Source organism: Protopterus annectens, chromosome 14.part0, assembly GCF_019279795.1.
Source record: "Protopterus annectens isolate FY-2018-M chromosome 14.part0, PAN1.0, whole genome shotgun sequence".
Taxonomy (NCBI): domain Eukaryota; kingdom Metazoa; phylum Chordata; order Ceratodontiformes; family Protopteridae; genus Protopterus; species Protopterus annectens.
Genome location: NC_056748.1, coordinates 367978042 through 367998069, shown reverse-complemented (window position 1 = coordinate 367998069; position 20028 = coordinate 367978042). Strand labels below are relative to the sequence as shown.

The 20028-nt window shown below is 42.2% G+C and overlaps 1 protein-coding gene across 4 annotated transcripts in view; it reads right to left on the bottom strand.

The window, feature by feature from the left end:
* The window catches only part of ZSWIM8 (zinc finger SWIM-type containing 8), a 2719879-nt gene that overhangs the window by 1696492 nt on the left and 1003359 nt on the right, over positions 1 to 20028 (bottom strand). For all 4 annotated transcript variants that reach the window (XM_044056095.1, XM_044056097.1, XM_044056096.1 and 1 more), the window contains exon 8: positions 16655 to 16856. In XM_044056095.1, coding sequence (XP_043912030.1) covers positions 16655 to 16856 — 202 coding nt within the window. The remainder of the gene's footprint in view (positions 1 to 16654; positions 16857 to 20028) is intronic.

Below are 20028 nucleotides of genomic sequence, written 5' to 3'. Positions count from 1 at the left end.
ACACAGTCAGAAATCAACATTTTCTGTTTAAGCAGTCCCATGATATGCTGTTCATATTTTAGCATATGGAATTGATAGTTTAAAGCTCTGATTGCCAAGGTTGCAGAAGTATAAACCTTTTTACCCCATCTATCCAGTGCCCTGGAGTCTCTATCAGACGGGGTAGGATTTTTAGCAGTAGAAGCCTTAATGCCCTTGGGCCCCTGAGAAATTGTTTCAGGGTCCGCAACAGGGTTTTTGAAAAGGAATTTGTGGGACTCAGGAACCTTGTAGTATCTGTCTGGTTTACTAGGGGCCGGAGGCAAGGAATCAGGTGCCAAACTGGATTCCGAAAAAACATCATCAACAATGTCTAGTACAGGATGTATAGCCAAAGGCCAATGCTGAGGTAGGAGGAGGAAATGCCTAAGCCTCTTTTTGGATTCAGAAAAATCCTGATTTTCCCAGTGGAAATGCTCCCTTAAGGTATGTAAAGTTTCCCCAAAAGAAAAATCCTCAGGGGGAGAAGCACAGGAAATGGAATCCTCTGCATCAGAGTCCTCATAAGTAGGTATGAGCAAATCCAGGTCATTAGAAGAGTCAGAAGAAACAGAGTCCTGTTCAGAAGATTCACACTCAAGTTCAGCCCAAGGCCTCTTCGAAGGGGGACGGGGTTGACTACCACTTATTAGAGTAATTAAATCATCAGCCATTTTGATCATTTGTTTTTTAGGCATAGGGGCCTGAACATGTGGCCTTGGCATAGTTTTGTTAGATATAGATCGAGATTTAGGCCTTAGTATTGAAGGTGGAGTTGGTTTAATATGCAAGTATGTAGGCCTGAATACAACTTCAGAAGCCGGTGCCTGCACAGTGGCTCTGGACCCATCCAAGGTAGAGACATCCGCGGGTTCCATAGGTAAAGCATCTCGTGGCATACCGGACTCCGAATGGGTCTCAGTAGAGGCCTGAGAATCAGATGTAGCGGGTATCAGGGGGCTGCAAAAGCGCCTCACTGAGTACCAGCGAACTGGCGACTGGCTTAGGAGAAGCATCGTTGGCAGTTTTCGACCCCAACGGCCTGTCTCTGTCTTTTCTTTGCATTTTTTTGGTATTCCGGTAGTCGGATGGCTAACCGACATCACTTCTGGACAATTAAACTGTGAACCGAAATATTTAGAAGCAAAACTGTAGCGACGACTGATAGTGCACTGATTAAATAAAGCACCAAACCGACAGCAAGGTACGTCATAGTCAGGGCCTAGGCAAGGAATACAGTTCAAATGAAAATCCTTATGAAGTATTTGCTTCCCGCAAGTAATACAATTATTAACTTTTACTGACATCGGTAAGGAGCAAGAAAAAGTATCCCCAACGGGGTACTTAATTTTTGGTTGAAGACTTCAGTACTGAAACTCGAAAACGAAAATTTCAGGAGTCGGCCGACTGGCACTTGCGAACTGTTTCTGCTTCAGGCACCGCATGGCAAGAAGGATGATGTAATAGCGTCGGCTGCATGTTTTATACCCCTAACTACCTGAAATCATGGAAGAAGGGACAGCAACCGACGCAGGACTCAAGACTTTGTTAATCAGGCCAACAGGGGGCAACCTGCCAGCAGATTACCCAAATGTAATGACTGCAACAGTGAAACACGAAGAACATCTCTTCCGTGTCTATCCAATCCTTAGTTTAGGAGAAAAAAAGCAAACAATCAGGTCCATCAAACGCAATAAACATGTAGACTTGGTGTAACAGTATATAAAACACCAAACATAATAAAACATCAAATATACGACAAAGAAATGTGTTATAATGAAATTCTTATACTCCCATATCTGGCGTGAACCATAAAAATCTTGTTTTTGTTGGGGAAATAACATCTTTGCAGGATATGTACGGCATAGATGGATATAAAATTATTCTTGCGCATATGCGATGATTATCTTCCTTTTACAACCCAAGATCCAAACTTATTAGAAAGACTCATACGACAAGTCAAATCGCAGATAATGGAAAAGATTATATCACCCACATATGCCTTAGCGAATCAAGACTGATATCACAATATAAGGACCAATGGATAGAAATAAAAAATATTAATTTCATTGGTTAGGTATAGAGGTGAGTCGCCAATCACGTCTTTCAATTAGTTACTACTAGCCAATGTCAGCTTTTCATATCTACACCAGTTGAAAGCGGTCTATGAAGTAGAAAGCCAATAGGGAGATTGTGAAAAAAGTACAGTTTTGTACCTACCATAAATGTAGATGTTCGAGTGTAAACACTGCTGCAGTCATTACACTTGGGTTATTCTGCCGTCAGGCGGTTCCCCAGTCGGCCTGAGTTCCAAAGTCTAGGTCCGGAGTTGGTTGCTGTTGCCTCCTTCCTGACATCAGTGCGACAAAGGTATACAAGATGCAGCCGACGCCATTTTCTTCAGTTTTTCTTGCCCCAGATGTCAGGTGCCCTCAAATAGGTAGGCAATTCAAATTGCTAGTAAAATATACAAAAGAAAAACAAACAACCATTTTTAATTACCAGCAAATACTCCCCATAGGTAAGTAAAGGGTAGATGACCTAAGTAAGTACCAGAAAGTAAGAGGGGAAAGAGGGAGGGTAACCCGGACTGCAGCAGCGTTTACACTCGAACATCTACATTTATGGTAGGTACAAAACTGTACTATGTTCATCGTGCTACACTGCTGCAGTCATTACACTTGGGTGGAATCCCAAAGCTGAGGTAGGGAGGCTGGATCTATAAGGCATTAGGGGTGGCTATAAGGCCCTGCAGTACAGCAGTGGCGAAGCCAGCTCTGGATTTGGAGTATAAAGGTAAATGGCAATGTTTGGTGAAGGTATGCACAGAACTCCATGTTGCTGCTTCCAAAATATCCTTGGTAGGTACTCCTCTGAGGTAGGCAGTTGAAGTGGCTGTTGCCCTGGTGGAGTGAGATCTAATGCTGCTAGGTACAGGTTTCCCATGGTGGGTATAGCAGAACCGTATACAATGTCCTATCCATTTTGAAATAGTCTGCTTTGAAATGGCTTTTCCCTGTGCTCCTGCAGTGTATGCTACCAATAATTGCTCAGATTTTCTGAAAGCTTTGGTTTTGTCCAAGTAGAAGCATAACTGCCTGTGAATATCCAAAGAATGTAGTTGTCTCTCCCCTTTGTTCTGTGGTTTTGGATAAAAAGTTGGCAAGTGAATAGTTTGGTTTAGAGCCACACTTGATACCACCTTTGGCATAAACGTAGGGTTAAGTTCTTAAAGACACCATGTCCTGATGGAAGATGAGGAAAGGTTCCACTGCCATTAGTGCATGTAATTCTGAAACTCTTCTTGCTGATGTTATTGCCAGTAGCAGAGCAGTTTTCCAAGAGATGTATTTTAATTATGCTACGTTAGCTGGCTCAAAAGGAGGTAAAGTTAATTTTTCCAAAACAAGGTTGAGGTCCCAAGTTGGTGTAGGTGCTCTACGGGGCAGTCTTATGTTTTTAGCCCCTCTGAGGTACTGTTTGAGCAAAGGATTCGAAAAAATTGGTGGATCCGTGTTGTAATGAGCAGAAATAGCCGAGGTGTGGATATTGATGGATGAAAAGGAGAGGCCCTTGTCCGCCATCTCAGTTAAGTATTGAAGTATCTGAGGAATGTTTGGGACAAGAGGGTCAAGGCTGTGCGCTTGGTTCCAAGCACAGAATCTCTTCCATTTATCCAAGTATGCTTTGCTGGTGCTAGGCCTTCTGGCCTTCAGAATGACATCCATAACAGCTTTGGAGAGAGGCATTGCTTACTTGACTAAGGAATTTTCCATGCAGCAAGATTTAGCTGGCTGTGAAGTATCTGATTGTTGTGCTGTGTCAGCAACTGTGGGATTTGAGGCAAAATCCAGGGTGGTTCTTGTGCTAAGCTCTTTAAGATTGGGTACCAATGCTGGCGTGGCCAGTCTGGTGCAATCGGGATCATCTTTGGCTCTTCCTGCCTGGCTTTTATGAGTACCTTTGGAAGGAGAGGTGAAGGAGGGAAAGCATATACTTGTAGTTTTTTCCAGCTGAATGAGAGGGCATCCACTTTCCATGCTTGTGGATGGTAGCTCCTTGTGCAGAATTTCTGTAATTGGCAGTTCATTGGGGAAGCAAACAGATCTATGTCGGGGCTCCATTTTTGTGTTATCATTCTGAATATTTGTGGGTTCAATTCCCATTCGTGGGGGTCCATGATGTTTCTGCTTAGGTCGTCTGCCAGTGTGTTTTTCTCTCCTGGCAGGAACTGTGCTTGCAGATGAACTTGGTAGTTTAGAGCTGTGTTCCACAAGGTCATGGCTTGTCTGCAGAGGGGGTAGGAGTGTGTGCCCCCTTGCTTGTTTATGTACCACATAACTGTGGTGTTGTCTGTCTTTAGTAGTAATTGCCCTGGATGCAGCAGGTCCTTGAAAGCTGTAATAGCATTTTGTATACCTAGCATCTCTTTTTGACTTGATGTGGAGATGTCTTTGCTCTGTGGGCCACTCGCCCTGGATACATTTTCCTGCCATGTGTGCTCCCCAGGCGTAATCCAATCCATCTGTTGTCAGTGTTTGCCTGGCTGTGGGTTGAGTGAACAGCTGTCCCTTGTTGAGGTGACAATCTTGTGCCCACCATCGAAACTCCTGTAGAAGGCAAGGAATTAGTGGTATAGCTGTTTCCAAACTTAGACAGTGTTGAGACCATACACTCTTTAGGTACCATTGTAGTTTCCTCATACGCAGTCTAGCATATGGAATTAGTAGTATGCAAGATGCCATGTAGCCCAAGACCTGCAGAATTTTTCTTGCAGGGAGTTGGGTCTTTGTTGCCATTAAATGAAAATATTGAGTCAGTTGTCCTTGCTTGCCTGGCATAAGATAAGCCATCTGGGCCGTTGTGTTCCCAGCTGGCACCCAAGAATATTATCTGTTGTGAGGGCACTAGTTTTGATTTCTTTTCATTTACTGTGTACCCCAGGCAACTTAATAACTTTTTTACGTACGCCAAATGCTTTAGTAGAATGTCCTTGCTCTCTGCTTGAATCAGGCACCCATCCAGGTATGGATAAATTTGAATTCCTTTTTGCCTGCAAAATGCAATTACTTGTGCCAGGCAATTTGGAAGACCCTGGGCGCAGTAGATAAGCCAAAGGGCAGTGCAGAGAATTGACAGTGCATTGAACCAGCTAGGAAACTGAGGTATCTTCTGCAGTTTTGTCTGATAGGGTCATGCAGGTATGCCTCTTTGAGGTCCAAAGTCATGAGCCAAGCTTTCTTGCCCAGCATGGGAAGAAGCTGCTGTAGTGTTGACATCTTGAATTTCGGAACATCCAGGTAAGTGTTTAGTGAAGAAAGGTCCAGAATGGGTCTCCAGGCTTTGTCCTTTCTGGAAACCAGAAAGAGTCTTGAGTAAAATCCTTGTCCTTGTTCCTGTGGTGGTACCTTTTGAATAGCTCTCATGTCCATGAGTGCTGTAATTTGTTTTTGAGCCTCTGCCCATTGATTTGGTGACAGATTTGGCATTCCTTTTAACCTTGGCAGAGTGTGAAAGTGGAACCTGTAACCTTGAGATACAATGTTGAGAACTCATTTGTCTTTGGTGATGCAATGCCAGTTGTGATAGAAAAGTGCCAGTTTTTCTCCTAAGGGAGCTGCCAAGAGACAGTTGTTGGGCAGCTGCAGTGGAAAGTCATTGAGGCTGTTTTTTATAAGGCTGAGGCCTGTCCTCCCCTTCTTTCTGGCCTGGTGTACCCCATTGTCGAGGCCTGTAAGGGCCTTGTGCCTGACCTCTGCATCTGGGACGTCTGTATCTGCCCCTTTGAGGCCCATCTGTGACTGGAAAGGACCAATTCTTTGTTGGCCAATTTCTGCTAAAACGAGGAGGCTGAACCTGTAAGAAATCTTTCACCATTTGCATAGATTTGCCTTATCCTCCATCTTCTTTAATACCTCCTCTGCCTTAACTCCAAACAGCACATCCCGTTGCAAAGGTGCAGCCAATAATTTGACCTTAACATGATCTGGTAACGTATGTTCTTTTAACCAAGCATGCCTTGTAATGACAGAGCCTGTAACTGCTGCTCTACAGGAGGCCTCTAAGGAATCAAACCAACATTGCAAAGTATGTTTTCCCACTTGTTCAGCTGCATGCAATAAATCCTGCATTTCTTTAAAATTAGAAGGATCTGAATCTGGAAGCATCTTTTGTTTCAACTGAGACATCAAAAATTGCTGATATTTTAGCATGTGAAACTGGCAATTCAAGGCTCTCATTGCTAAAGTTGCAGACGTATATACCTTCTTTCCCCATCTGTCTAATGCTCTGGAATCTCTGTCAAAGGGAACTGGGTTTTTTGCTGATGAGGCCTTAATCCCTTTGGGTCCCTGAGAAATAGTTTCAGGGTCAGCAACAGGGCTTTTGTACAGAAATTTGTGAGAGTCAGAGACTCTGTAATATCTATCAGGTTTAACTGGGGCTGGGGGTAAGGAGTCAGGGTTTAAACTGGATTCAGTGCACACATCATCCACAATATCTAAAACTGGCGGGATAGCAAGGGGTCTGTGTTGAGGCAATAAAAGGAAGTCTCTGAGCCTTTTCTTGGATTCTGAATAATCCTGGCCTTCCCAATGGAAATGTTCCCTCATGGTATGTAAGGTCTCCCCAAAGGAGTAATCCTCAGGCGGAGAGGCTGATGGAATTGATTCCTCAGCATCAGAATCCTCATAAGGGGGTAAAGAATATCCTAGGTCTTGAGGAAGAGTCTGAGGAAATGGACACCTGGTCGGAAGATTCATAGTCTGCATCCTGTCTGGGCCTTTTATTAGGGGGGGGGGGGACCCCTGATCAGGCTGCTTAGGTCGTCGGCCATTTTTAGCATTTGTTTCTTGGGCATGGAAGCCTGTCCTGGAGAGAGTTGTGTCTGTTTCTTTGCATTTAAGGGGGGGCCTAGACTTAGCAGAGGGTTTAATGGTTAGCTGGGTAGGTCTGAAAACCCCCTGTGTAGCTATGGATTGCTCAGCTACTTCAGTTCCCTCTATAGGGTTAGGATCAGAAAGCTAAAAACCTAGTGCGTCCGAAGACCCAGCCAGCTCCACGTGGGAGTCGGAGGCGGTCTGTAGTTCCGTGGAAGCGGTCGTCAGGGGCTGCGTAGGCGCCTCGCTGAAAACCAGAGAACCGGCGACCGGCCTAGAAGAGGCCTCATCATCAGTTTTGGGCCTCTGATATCTGTCCTTGCGCTTTTTATGCATTGCGGTCGTCGGATGTTCCGATGGCATGGTGTAATTGAATTTTCTGCCAAAATAATGTCGGGCAAAATCAAATCGACGTTTAATAGTGCGCTTGTTAAACCTAGCACAAAGCAGACAACCAGTGATGTCGTGGTCAGGGCCTAGGCATGGAATAAAATAGGAGTGGAAATCCTTATGAGGTATTTGCTTCCCACAAGAAATACAGTTATTAACTTTTACTGACATCGGTCTGAGGCAAGAAAAAGGTTCCCCAACGGGGTACTTAGCTTTTTTAGAAGACTTCGGTTCTGGATTCGGAATGAAACTCTCAGGAGTCGGCCGACCGGCACTTGCGAACTGCTTCTGCTTCGGGCACCACGCGGCAAGAAAGACTGGAGAAAATGGCGTCGGCTGCATGTTTTATACCCCCTGATGACCTGACGTCATGGAAGCGGAGACAGCAACCGACGCAGGACCCAAGACTTTGAAATTCAGGCCAACTGAGGGCAACCTGCCAGCAGATTACCCAAATGTAATGATTGCAACAGTGAAACACGAAGTGCATCAAGAAATCTTGTGCTGTTTGGAAAAAGAAGCGACTAAGTCGAAAGTTTAAAGAACAAAATTTAGAGATGTTTGAAGGGTATAAAAAAGAAATATGGACATGGGAAAGAAAGAGAGATCTGATATGGTACAATATTTATGCAAAGGAGAAAGCCATACTAATCAACACAAAAAAGGCAGCCCCAGGGATATTTAAAGAGAAATACAGGCAAAGACATCCAGACATGGAAAATTTCACAATAAAAAAATAAGATCACAAAGAGGGAAAATAGAACAGAAGATTAGTGGAGTAGAATTAAAAAAAAAAAAATAGAAGTTGAAGTTATGGAATATTTGCCAAGTGAAGGATTCAGTGTAGAAGCGAAGCCTACTAGCTAGGTGAAAGCGCTAAACCGTGTAATATATGGATTATATGGATTAATTGTTTATCGTAAGTGTTTTATTGTGAGTGTTTCATTAAAGCCTTGCTGTTACACTGTGGATACTGCGTTCCCTCTTACTTTGTTGTAAAGAGAAGATAGCGCAGTCCACTTTATTTAAAGTTTGTTTTCTCTCGCAACTTTTACTTCAGCAATTCTTAGGAAGACTCTGTCATCAAATAAGCCTTCTACACTAAAAGGGATCCAAAATGGTCTTATGTAGCTTTCCTGAAAGGAATCTGGCCTACGTCACATAGCCATGCAAAGGCAAATAATAATGCCAATGATCTAACAAAAGATTGCCAAGTCAGAGATGGAGAGCTAAATTCAGCTCCAACTTAGACACAACATTTAAAAACTAAGTGTCTTACTTATACAAATCAGTAAGACAGAACAATTTCCCTAAAGCCTACTAAACTACTAAAGTCAGCAAATGAAACAGATTTTTAACTGGCAAAAACAAACTGGCAAATGATGAAATTCTCTTGCCAGATTTTCCTAGGACACAGAGAGATCAAATGCAGAGTTTTGTGGGACTAACACAAAGCAGAAGAAATGAAAGGGAGTCATCAACAGAAGGCCACTGAGGTGTGGTAAATCAAAGTGGTCTGTCTTCTTAGAATTACAGTGTTCTCATGTAAAAAATTACATGCTTAATGAGAAGCTCCATCTCACCCTGCCCCAGGTATACACTGAAGCAACTTTTGTGAGAAGGACATATGGCAGTTGGTAACTTTCAAGTAGACTTCATGAACTTTTAATATCGTTCCAAAAGAGTGTCCTCAGGTCAGAAGCTAGTATTGTATCATCAGTTCTATAGGACTCCAGAACAGTGGACCCATCCCCTGAGCATTCTGACTGAGGAAGCAATATCCTCCGACCAAATCCTCTGGAATTAATTCAATGTCCACCTCAAGTAGGAAAAGGAGCCTCATGCAGAAATGATATCATGCAATACTCAGAGCTGGGATGCAAAGAAAGATTACATGCAGAAGATGATACCAGAGAATAAAAGGCTACAACTAGTATCAAAGCTAACATCTCTAGTGTGTTCCCCTACACTTACTTTGACATCTTTCACTATGATTCTCAAATTCTAATTTGAGAGGGTTACGGGTTTAAACACAAATGCAAGATGGATAATGGGGACTAATTCAACCCTTATCAGTGAACACACATCTACATGGGGAGAGAGAAAGTGGCCAACTGAATGGGACTGAGTTCAGAATTGTACAGATCTTGGAACATGATGACCCTACTCTTTCCTCTTCGAGAAGACATTCATTAAACCTGAGCAAAGAAAACACTGAAACTTTCTCTAAAATTGTGAGTGCCATGGAATTCCATCTCAATCTTGTCCATACTCTGAACAATAACCACTTAACTTGAGGCAAATAAGTGGAAGCCACAGTGTAACCTATGGACTCAGAAGAAGGGGGTCACACCTTAAACAAGCAATCCAAACACACCACCTTGAGCTCTCTTCACACTTGTGCATGGAGTACTTGTATGAGCCTCTTGGACTGTTCTATGAGGTGGATCCCTTTCACAACTACAAAGGGAAGGGCAGTGACAAAGTTCTTAGGCTTGTGTCTATCATAATGGCAAGTTGTGGTTGACACCCAAAAATGCTGTGTTCTTAGCACAGCCAAAAAATGTGTGCCCTTCATCCCCACCAACTACAAGGACTCAGTATTTTGTAGAATAATCCTGCAAGACAACAGAAGAATCTAAATGACCCACCAACTGCAAAAGTTTAATTAAATATGATCAGAAAGTCAGCAGTACTCAATACGTTCACTTTATACAAAAGGTGCACATATTAAAGTCTGAGTTTTTGCCCTCATTTTCAGTTAAACCAACAAAGAGTTAATGATCAAGATTTTACACAGCAAAAAATGAAATTACTTAACCCAGCTATGTAACTGTTTATCCTACAAAGACAGCAAGAATCTACAACTATATGATATATACGTATTGCAAGGTGAAAATTAAAAAAAAAAAAAAACAGCCTATTAAAGGTGATCATTTCTAACAGAGCAGCAGACAGAAGAAAAAAGGTTTAACAAGACTTGGTACACAGGTTTAACAATATTTGGTACAATCAATACATTACCACGCTATTAAGAATTCTGAAGCAGGCCCTAGCTCTACAATGTAGAAGGAGCAGCCCTGACTATGACCCAGATATCCAGAGTTCGATTTATGGCTTGAGTGCTGGAAAAGGCCTGGCGGCAAAGGGGAAGGAAGGAGTGGCAACTGTCAGTTCAACCACTCCAGGAAGGTGAGTAGGGTAAATAGTGTTTCTGCATAAGATGTAACACTCCCATGAAGACAGAGGTAATGTTGTAATCACACACCAGCTGACTGCTTGACATGACATAACAGGGAGGATGGGAGTTAACTGAAAAGTACAGTTGTGTACACTTACCATAAATGTAGATGTTTGAGTGTATTCACTGTTGCAGTCATTATATTTGGGTAATCTGCTTGCAGGTTGCCCTCAGTCGGCATGATTAACAAAGTCTTGGGTCCTGCGTCGATTGCTGTCCCTTCTTCCATGACGACAGGTTGTCAGGGGTATAAAACATGCAGCCGACGTCATTACATCAGTTTTTCTTGCCCCAGATGTCAGGTGCCCCCCAGATGGGAAGCAATTAAACATAAAAGCTCAAAAATATACCTCCAACAAAAAAGCAAATACATCAAAAAGGCTTTTAAGCATAGTATAGGAAAGTAGAGGTATAGCCAAAAGAAGTCAGGGGGCTGGAGGGAGGGTAACCAAGACAACAGTGAATACACTTGAACATCTACATTTATGGTAAGTGTACACAACTGTACTATGTTCTTCATTTTTCACTGTTGCAGTCATTACATTTGGGTAGATTCCCAAAGCTATGGTTGGGAGGAGGAGTTTAGATAGCATTAGGGCCAGCTATAAGGCCCTGCAAGACTGCAATGGCAAAGCCAGCTCTGGATTTAGAGAAAATTGGCAAATGATAATGCTTGGTGAAAGTATGTACAGAACTCCAGGTAGCAGCTTCTAGGATGTCCCTGATAGGGACGCCTCTGAGAAAGGCTGTAGAGGTAGATGCAGCCCTAGTGGAGTGAGGTCTGATCCCCTGGGGGATAGGTTTTCCATGGTGCTTATAGCAGAAATGAATGCAATGGCTTATCCATTTAGAAATGGTTTGCTTTGAAATAGCCTTCCCCTTCTGTCCCTGCAGCAAATGCTGCCAACAGTTGTTCAGATTTCCTTTGAGGCTTAGTCCTGTTAAAGTAGAATCTAAGTTGTTTGTGCACATCTAAGGAATGCAGCACCCATTCCCCTTTATTCTGTGGATTGGGAAAGAAGGTTGGCAAATAAATGGACTGATTAAGTGCCACACTGGATACCACCTTGGGCATGAAGGATGGATTGGTTCTGAGTGACACCCTGTCCGCATGAAAGATGATGAAAGGGTCAACTGCCATAAGGGCCTGTAATTCAGATACCCTTCTAGCTGAAGTGATTTGCTAAAAGGAAAGCTGTTTTCCAAGAAAGAAATTTTAAGTCTGGAGTAGCAGCTGGCTCGAAAGGAGGTAGAGTGAGTTTCTCCAAAACAAAGTTAAGGTCCCAGGCTGGGGTTGGAGCTCTCCTGGGTGGTCTCAAATTTTTGGCCCCTCTGAGGAACTGCTTGAGCAGTGGATGAGAGAAGAGGGGAGGTTCTGTGTTATAATGAGCTGAAATGGCTAAGGCGTGGATTTTAATGGAGGAAAAAGACAGGCCCTTGTGAAGCATCTCAGTTAAGTATTGTAAAGTCTGAGGTAAATTGGGCACTGCTGTGCTCATCCCTTGAGATTGGTTCCAGTCACAGAATCTTTTCCTTTTTTCAGCATAAGATTTTCTAGTACTAGGCCTCCTTGCCTCTAAAATGATATCCATCACATGTTTGCTGAGGGACGGTAAAGGAGAGATTAAGTAATTAGCCATGCTGCAAGGTTCAGTGCTGGTAGGTGAGGGTGCAGAATCTGGTTCTCCTGCTGAGACAGCAGGGAAGGAGTCTGAGGCAGGTGCCATGGAGATAACTGTGACACGCTGCGCAGGAGGGGGTACAAGTGTTGGCGCGGCCAGTCTGGAGCAATCAAAGTCATCCTTGGTTTGTCCTGTTTGCCTTTTAGTAGTACTTTGGAGAGTAGAGGCAGTGGGGGGAAGACAGACTGATATGGTTTTCCAGCTGAAGGACAGAGCATCCACTTTCCAGGCTTGTTTGCGAGGAGTCCTTGTACAAAATTTGTCCAATTGGTAGTTCTGGGGAGAGGCAAACAGGTCTATATCTGGGCTCCCCCATTTGCTTGTCAACATGTTGAAAATCCTTGGTTCCAGTTTCCACTCATGTGGGTCCTTGAGATTTCTGCTTAGTCAGTCTGCCAGTGTATTTAATTTTCCTGGCAGGAATTGAGCTTATAGGTGCACTTGGTAGTTCAAGGCTGTGTTCCACAATGCCATGGCTAGTCTGTAGAGGGGGTAAGAATGTGTGCCCCTCTGCTTGTTTATGTACCACATAACAGTGTTGTCCATCTTTACCATTAGTTGTCCTGGAAGAATGTGGTCCTTCAAGACTGTCAGAGCATTCTGTACAGCTAACATTTATTTTTGATTGATATGCAGGGGAATTTGACTTGGGTTCCTCTTGCCCTGAATGCACTTCCCTGCCAGGTGAGCCTCCCATGCATAGTCTGATGCATCTGTTGTTGGGGTTTGCGCGGCAGGGGGTGGTGTGAAATGCAGTCCCTTGTTTTGGTGGCAGGCCTCTGCCCACCAACGGAACTCTAGGCATAGGCAAGGTATGATAGGAATCATTGTTTCTAGGTTTTGAGAATGTTGACACCATAGGCTTTTTAGATACCACTGTAGTTTCCTTATGTGCAGTCTTGCATATGGAATTAGAAGAAAGCAAGAGGCCATGAACCCCAAGGCTTGCAGTATTTGTCTTGCAGATAGCAGGGTTTTTGTGGCCACTTGTTTGAAGTAAGTTGTCAAATGAATTTGCTTTTCTGGCATGAGGTAAGCCATCTGGGAAGTTGTATTCAAGCTTTCTCCCAGGAATATAATTTGTTGACAGGGTACCAGTTATGATTTCTTTTCGTTTATGGTGTACCCCAGGCAAATTAGATGGAAGGACAGATGATTCAAAAGTATGTCCTGGCTTTCTGCCTGAATTAGACAATCGTCCAGGTATGGGTATATTTTAATATTTCCTTGCATGCAAAATGCAATAACTGGAGCTAGGCACTTTGTGAAAACCCTGGGCGCAGTAGATAAGCCAAAGGGCAGTGCAGACAACTGATAGTGCGTGTAGCATGCTTTGAAGCGTAGATATCTTCTGCAAGATTCCCTGATTGGGATGTGCAGGTATGCTTCTTTTAAATCTAGTGTTGCCAACCAGGCATCTTTGCCTAGCATAGGAAGTAATTGAAGAGTCAGCATCTTGAATTTTGGAATCTCCAAAAAGGTGTTTAGAGTAGACAGGTCCAGGATAGGACGCCATGAATTGACTTTCCTGGGTACCAGGAAAAGTCTCGACTAGAAACCTTGTCCCTTTTCCTCTTCTGGTACCAGATGAATAGCCCCCATGCTTAAGAGAGAAAGTACTTGTTTTTGTGCCTCTGCCCACTGATTTGGGGTAGGTCCAGCCATCCACTTGGTGTTGGCAATGTGTGGAAGTGAAATCTGTATCCCTGGGACACTATATTTAAAACCCATTTGTCCTGGGTAATGAGTTCCCAATTCTTTGCATGAAGAGCAATCTTCCCTCCCCCCAAAGGGGCAGTCAGATAAGTGCTTGGAAAATTTAAAAGGAAGTCATTGAGACAGTTTACCATGGGGGGGGGGTTCTTATTATTCCAAGAATTGGAAATGGAGGCCCCCCCACTGCTTAGTTCTGAGAGTCCCCTGGGACTGAAACCTGGATTTTTTGCGGTGTCTGGGTTTGGCTTGAGAAGACCTGGAAGGGGCTGGAAAGGACCAATTTTTACAGGGCCAGTGCCTACTAAATCTAGGAGGCTGAACTTGTAAAGAATCTTTAACAGTTTGCATAGATTTAGCTTTTATCTTCCATCTTTTTAAGAACTTCCTCAGCCTTGTTGCCAAACAGGCGGTCCTGATTTAAAGGAGCATCCAACAATTCAGCTTTAACATGATCAGGCAAAGATTGCTCTTTAAGCCAAGCATGCCTTCTGAGCACAGACCCAGTAACAGCAGCCCTACAAGGGGCCTCTAATGAATCAAAACCACATTGCAAAGTATTTTTTCCAACTTGATTGGCAGAATGCATTAAATCCTGTAATTCTTTATTTTCCACACAGTCAGGAATCATCATTTTCAGTTTAAGCAGTCCAGTAACATGTTGCTGATATTTTAACATATAAAACTGGCAGTTTAAAGCCCTAACGGTCGAGGTTGCAGAATTGTAAACCTTCTTATCCCATCTATCCAGCACCCTGGAGTCTCTATCAGAAGGGGCAGGATTTTTAGCAGTAGAAGCCTTAAAGCCCTTGGGCCCCTGTGAAATAGTCTCTGGATCTGCAATAGGATTTTTGAAAAGGAACTTGTGGGAGATTTTTGAAAAGGAACTTGTGGGACTCAGGGACCCTGTAGTATCTGTCAGGTGTTCTGGGAGCAGGAGGCAAGGAATCAGGGGCCAAACTAGATTCCGAGAAAGCATCATCAACAATGTCTACTACAAGAGGAATAGCTAAATGCCTATTGCTGAGGTAGGAGAAGGAAATCCCTAAGCCTCTTTTTTTAAATCCGAGTAATCCTGGCTTTCCCAGTGGAAATGATCCCTTAGAGAATGCAAGGTTTCCCCAAAAGAAAAATCCTCAGGAAGGAAAGCAGAGGGAATAGAGTCCTCTGCATTAGAATCCTCAAAAGTAGGTAAGGAAAAATCCAGGTAATCAGAAGAGTCAGAAAAAACAGAATCCTGATCAGAAGATTCATAATCAACCTCAGTCCTAGGCCTCTTAGAGGGGGGGGGGGTTGGCTACCCCTGATTAGAGTCATTAGATCTTCAGCCATTCTTATCATTTGTTTTTTAGGCATAAAGGCCTGAGCATGGTGGCCTGGGCATTGTTTTTTTTAGACATGGATTGAGATTTAGGCCTAAGTAATGAAGGAGGCGTCGATTTAATATGCAAGTCCCTAGGCCTGAATACACCCACAGAAGCCGGTGCCTGCACAGCGGCTCCAGACCCAGCCAAGGTAGAGTCATCTGTGGGTTCCATAGTTGAAGCAACTCGCGGCATACCGGACTCAGAATGGGTCTCAGTAGAGGCCTACGAATCGGAAGTAGTGGGTATCAGGGGCTGTGAAAGCACCTCACTGAGTACTGGCGAACTGGCGACTGGCTTAGGAGAAGCGGCGGCGGTTTTGGACCTCAGCGGCCTGTCTTTATCTTTGCGTTTTTTCGGAATCCCGGTAGTTGGACGGCTAACAGACAACATTTCTGTATAATTAAACCGAGAACCAAAATATTTAGAGGCAAAAATATACAGACGACGGATAGTGCGCTGATTAAATAAAGCAGAAAACCAACACCGAGGTACGTCGTGGTCAGGGCCTAGGCAAGGAATACAGTGTGAATGAAAATCTTTATGAGGTATTTGCTTTCCACAAGTAATGCAATTATTAACTTTTACTGACATCGGTAAGGAGCAAGAAAAAGATTCCCCAACGGGGTACTTAGCTTTAGTTGAAGACTTCGGTTCTGAAACTCGAAAACGAAAATTTCAGGAGTCGGCCGACCGGCACTTGCGAACTGCTTCTGCTTTAGGCACCGCACAGCAAGAAAGACTGATGTAATGGCATCGGCTGCATGTTTTATACCCCTGTCGACCTGACGTCATGGAAGAAGGGACAGCAACCGACGCAGGACCCAAGACTTTGTTAATCAGGCTGACTGAGGGCAACCTGCAAGCAGATTACCCAAATGTAATGACTACAACAGTGAAACACGAAGACCATCTATGTTCAATGAAACCATATGATCAAGAATTCTGCTCAGTTAGAACATACCACCACCACCACCAGCAAAGTAAGACAGTGAATGTGATGCAGCTGAGTAACTTCTCTCTTCCAATTTGCTTAAAACCGCAGCATTCCCAGCCTTAAGGATACTATTATGGGCACTTAGTGGATGGAACAACACAGAGCAGTTGACATTCACCTGTATTAGTATGTGAAGAGGGGTATTCCAAAGCAAGATGGTTCATGACAGTAACTGACTGCTCACTACCAGTATGTAGAAGGGGAAAAAGCTAATCCAAATGGAGTTAACTGATTTTTTTCTTAAGAATTCCAACACAAGCACATTTTTGGCAATAGACAGGAAGTGTGATAACACTATGAATAGAGCAAGGATTAAAACAATGGGAAGCATTTCTGCACAAAGCTCTAAAAATTCCCTAGTTGTTCCTTACCTGTTCATATGTCAAGCACTGTTCCGTAAGGATCTCCAGCAAGGGAGCTGCATTGGTATCCCTACGCTTAAACATCTCCCTGACTATGGACAGTAGGTTCCAGATACCCTCAGGTTCTCTCCCTCTGAGAGGTCTCAAAAGACATGCCCATTCTGCAGCGGCTGGTGGTTCAGTGGATGAAAGGTACATAGTGTTCACATCACTGTAGGACAAAAAAACAAAAGTTGAAATTAACCAGCCATACTAAGTGAGGAAGTACAAACTAAGTGCCTATGTGAAATTCCTCAGAGCCAAAAAGATGAAATGCATCTGTCATTTTTCCATACAAATATCTATTTTTTAACTGTTGCCACAAAAAAGGGACAAAGTTCCAGTTTTACCATCTTAACAGAAGTATAATGCAGGCAACCGTTGGTAATCATACAATCTTTTTCAGAGACAACTTAAGTGGATAATGCCCCTTGAAAAGAAATGCATAAATGTACCTTAATTCCTCATATCGTAAGACTAAATTAATAAAGTGGCATACACAATTAATGCTAACCATGGATATGTTGCAAATGCTTGTTTGTATACTAACCACATTATTCATACAAGAAGTTAAAGAAGTGCAGGCGAGTATGGTAAATGAAGAAAGGTACTAGAGCTACATCATCTTCTTCTTTCGGCTTTTCCCAGTTGGGGGTCACCACAGCAGAACACCTGTCTGCTCATGATTGCAGTGGAGTTTTACAGTGTCGAGTTGCCAGCCCAGCACCCAACCTTCCACAGAAGGCACAAACATGCACGCACATACACACACCTAGTGCCAATTTAGAGTGTCCAAATCCACCTACAGCATGTCTTTGGGATGTGGGAGGAAACTGGAGCACCCAGAGGAAACCCACGCGACCACAGGGAGGACATGCAGACTCCGCACAGAAGGCACCCAGCTGAGGATCGAACCAGAGAACCTCTTGCTGTGAGGCGGCAACACTAACCGCTGCACCACATAAACCAAGACGAAATCTGCACCTACCAGTGACAAAATGACAAAGAAAGACAATACTAATTACACAGCAGAAGGAACAGTTGCCACTGTTATTTTAGAACTATAAAAAGGATAACCAAATATAAATACAAATAATCAGCAGCGTGAGCAATACAATGAAGGAGACCAAAAATACCATTAACAGCTGTTCAGCTAAAAAAGTCAAAACTTATAGCAGTTCGTTGTATCAAATCCTTTGGATAGAACAAGATGACATAATCCACATAGGTAAAGAACAAATAGAACTTTTATTGGTGCACCTCAGGTTAGCGCTTTCGGCATAAGCTTCATCAGACCTGAGTTATGAGATCGTACATATTGTTTAAATACTTTATAAGGCGGGAAAACGCACTTAATTACATTCAATTAAACATGATTAATTAATCAGACTGTATCCACTCAAGTTATACTAACATTTCATTCAATTATATTCAAAAAGCTCTACTAATATTTTATTTTTCATAAAAACATCTGTATTGCACAATTTATTATAACGAAACACTTTTAAAAACAATAACTTAAAAACTATACATAAAACATGCATACATCTTTTAATGCATGAAAAATATGCTATGTATTTCTAAAATAGTAAATAGTGTGCTATACATTCCTAACATAATAAAACATCCCTTACATATATATATATATATATATTTCAAATACCTATATATATTTAAGGAAGCACCTTTAATATTTCATTAATTTCTGATTTTAATTTTTCTCATTTTTAAAAAGGGTTTTATTGGTACTTTTCCATTTAAACCGGGGGCTCTATCGGCTCTCAGCTTTATAATCCACGTTGTTTCTTTGGATTCTGTAAATGTGCTTATATCTCCCCCTCTGACATTAACACATATCCTTTCCAAAATCCTAAATCTAAAGGAATGATCTGGTCCATTATCTAAGACATGCTCAGCCAAGGCATTAGTAATTGTCCCCTTTCTAATATGGTATACGTGCTCGCATCCTATCCCTAAGGCTTCTATTGGTTTTACCAATATAGAATGCAGGGCACGTTATACACTGGGCCAAATAAACCACATTTTGGGACATACAATTCCCTGTAGTAAACGCTCTAAAACTACCTAAACCTGTTGGATGAATAAAATTTCTTCTGTGTCTATAAACATACAAAAATTACATGAGTTACATGGTAATGTGATGTTAGGCCCTTCAAATTTCTCAAGGTCATTCTCATACCTATTACATAACAGTCTTTTAAGGTTCTTTTATTCTTATATATGAACCTTGGATTGTCTCCTATAAGTGGCTTGATTTTGGGATCTACCAGCAAAATATGCCAGTGTGTTCTAATAATATCTTTTATGCTTCCTACATCAGATGTATAAAAAATTGGGTAACCAAGTACATTTCTCTTATCTGTGATATTTTGTATTTTTAAATGCTCAGGGGTATGATGTGAAAAGTTTGAAAAATAAGGAGTTGCTGCTCCATTTCTTAATTGGTGAGAATCTATCATACTACTATCTAATTCTGAATCCTTATAACCACGTGCTTTTAACCTCTGTCTCAGGTCAGATAATCCCTCATCATATTCTATATCATCAGGGATATACCTAGACAACCTCATTGTTTGCCCCCGAATTATATTTCGGTATACATACCCTGGATGCATACTTTCTCGATGGAGTAACATATTCTTGTGGCATGGCTTTCTATATAGACCAGTATTAATTATCCCATTTTCTAACTTTTCAACAAATATATCCAAAAATGGCATTTTTACTTTAGATGTTTCAACTGTAAATTTCAAAAAGTTGGTAGACGAATTCATATTTCTAACAAATTCAACCAATTCTTGGGAGGTACCAGTCCATAAGAAAAATAAATAGTCTACAAAACGCCTATAAAAAGAAACTAATTTATTAAACTGGTTCATTTTAAACATGTACATGTACTCCCATTCAGCCATAACCAGGTTGGCGTAGCTATTGGCACATGATGTGCCCATAGCTACGCCATCCTTTTGCAAGAAAAATTTCTTATTAAAGCAAAATATATTAGATTCTAAAACCACTTCCAGGAAACTTGTTATAAGCTCTATAGTAGCCTCTGAAAAATTGGAAGTCCTTTTTAGATAGCTATTAACCATATCTATACCAGTAGAATTAGGTATGACAGTAAATAGAGACTGGACGTCCATCGTAACAAAAATATATTCTTCATGTTCCACTTTAGTGCCTAGGTACCTATAAAGATCCAATAGGAACTGCTTAGTATCTTTTAAAATATAAATGTTATTATTTACTACTGGTCTAAGTCTATATTCAATATATAACGAAAATGGTTCAGTACTCCACCCTCTACCTGCAACAATGGGTCT